Genomic DNA, 2,212 nt, shown 5'->3' with positions numbered 1-2,212 from the left:
AGACCGGCCAGAAAGCCCGCGATGAGGGCCCCGAAGGGGGTGACCAGCATCTCCCCAGCCATGCCCATCACAGCTGCGCCAGCCAAGGTGGCATCCTGGATCTGAACCTGATGGAGCAGGACGTGGTCAGGGCAATTGGCTCCGTGGAGGGCATCAGCGTGGGACTGGGGGTATTTGGGCTTCCTCGGGGATGAAACTGGGTCTTAACGAACCGAAGAAATCCTAACAGGCATCCCCTTTTGCCCCGGGTGTATCGACGCTTGCCGCCGCTGTAGGACGGGACGTGGGCAGTGCATGAGACTTCGGTTTGTCTCAGGAGAGGACCTACCATCCGCAGGGTGCTCTCCTCGTAGAGGACAGGCAAGAGGACGAAGGTGGCCAGGGTGCTCGCCACCAGCGAGAAGTAGGTGTTCAGCACTGCCCAGGGCTCGGCGTTGTCGTGGGCAGTGGTGGCCGAGGTGAAGCTGGGCCAGAAGATCCACAGGTAGACGGTTCCTGCGGGGAAGGGGAACAGGCAGGTTTATTGATGTTGGGGTTGGTCCCTCGTGAGAAAGAAGCTTCTTGCTAGTGCCAAGAGATGCAAGTGGCCACGGCTCGCGGTGTGGGAGGTTCAGGCTGGACACAAGAAAAACCCTTTTCCTGGAGAGGGCGGTGCAGCCCCAGGACAGGTCCCCAGGGAGGTGAAGAACCTCTGTCCTTGATGGTTTGCAGGACTCTGCTGGTCAAAGCCACAGCCGCTAATGTTGGTGATGGTCCTTCCGCCACCGTGTCTATGACTCTAGCGTCGTAGGATTTGAGCTCCGTACCAACCACAGCAAAGACATCTGACTGGTGCCCCATGTCCTGCTGCCCTTTCCTCTTGTCCGTATGGGGCTGGTGCAAGATCCGTGAGACCATCAAGCCGAAATAGGCGCCGAAGGTGTGGACAGTCAAGGAGCCCCCGCTGTCGCTTACCTGGCAAGTACAGAAAAACACCGCGCAGGAAGAGGGGGTATGGGATTTGTCTCCACAGACGAAGCAGGTCTTGACATGAGGAGCCTAAACCCGTGGTCATCCCCTTCCTGGTGGGCCCCCCGGTAGGTGACTCACCCCCATGAGGCTGAGCAGGATGTATTCGTTGAGAGTGAAGAGGGTGACTCCCAGCAGGGTCAACAGCAGCATCTGGACGGGGTTTACCCTGCCCAGGACAGCTCCAGCGGAGATCAGAATGGCCGCGGTGCAGAAGTCGGCGCTGACCAAGCTGGGAAGGAGAAGGAAGGCATGGGTCTGGACCCGGCACTGCCAGGGGACGAGCACGAGAGCTGGGGAAAGCAGGGTAGTGTGATACTCAAAACACCCAGCAGCCTGGTCCTACTCGTCCTCGTAATCCTCCTCCAAAGCAGAGCCGTGAGTTTTACAGAGGAGGGAGCCAGTGTGCCAGGGCTGGACCTGGGGCGACGGCGGCTGGGCAGCAGCAGCTCCCTCCTGCCTTACCTCTGAGCTCCCACGTAAATTTTGCCATTCAGGAAGAAGTATAAAAACCCCTGGATCAGTATGGCCCACTGGATGGCGAAGGCCACGATGAGGATGCTGATGGCCACGCTGCCTGGCCCGTAGCGGCCGAGGAAGGCCACCAGCAGCCCGAAGCCAAGGAGAGCTTGGAGGTGGACATCCCGGAAACCTGGCAGAGGAGAGGCAGAAGGACGGGTCTGGTGAGAGAACCTCAAGAACCTCCTGCCTGCCGGTACCCCCGAGGGGGCTCAGACACCCCTTGCTCTAGCAGGTTTTGGGGAGCTGAAGGCGTCAGCCGATATAAATCAGCCTTGTTCCACCTACAATGTCTCTGGAACCGTGGTGGCTCTGGCCTTGGATCTCCCTTGGAGATCTCCAGCGGAGAGCAGGAGCGGTTGCTGCTTATGCTGGTGACGGGTAAAGCCGTCCCCGCCTGACCTGGCCCCTGCCACCCGCTTTGCAGCCGCCCCGTGCAGACACCTCGGTGCAGGCGCGTGGTTCAGCCCAGAAACCTCCCGGGGTGGCCAAGCACCCATTACATCAGCGCGAAGGCGGGTCTGAGGTGACACCCACCGCCCGGGAGCTCTCTGCGGCACCCGAAAACGTCACCTCCCACTTCATGGGACAAGAGGACCAGAAGGGTGGACAGCAAACTGGGACCAGTCAGAGGAGAGGGGACCCGATTCTTGCTTGGTCTATGTGCCCTTTGCACCCCTCGGCC

General features: G+C 60.4%; 1 protein-coding gene across 1 annotated transcript in view; it reads right to left on the bottom strand.

The window, feature by feature from the left end:
* LOC104621742 (ammonium transporter Rh type B-A-like) overlaps positions 1-1,688 on the bottom strand; it is a gene marked incomplete at both ends in the record, with an annotated part of 2,134 nt that extends 446 nt beyond the window's left edge. The window contains 5 exons of the mRNA XM_010288296.1: positions 5-107; positions 329-495; positions 807-954; positions 1,090-1,240; positions 1,474-1,688. Of these exons, the coding sequence (XP_010286598.1) occupies positions 5-107; positions 329-495; positions 807-954; positions 1,090-1,240; positions 1,474-1,688 (784 nt within the window). The remainder of the gene's footprint in view (positions 1-4; positions 108-328; positions 496-806; positions 955-1,089; positions 1,241-1,473) is intronic.
* Between the last annotated feature and the right edge of the window lie 524 nt (positions 1,689-2,212).

Source organism: Phaethon lepturus, unplaced genomic scaffold, assembly GCF_000687285.1.
Source record: "Phaethon lepturus isolate BGI_N335 unplaced genomic scaffold, ASM68728v1 scaffold38325, whole genome shotgun sequence".
In the NCBI taxonomy this organism is placed as follows: domain Eukaryota; kingdom Metazoa; phylum Chordata; class Aves; order Phaethontiformes; family Phaethontidae; genus Phaethon; species Phaethon lepturus.
The sequence above is the reverse complement of the archived record's forward strand: the minus strand, read 5'-3'. Positions and strand labels throughout refer to the sequence as shown.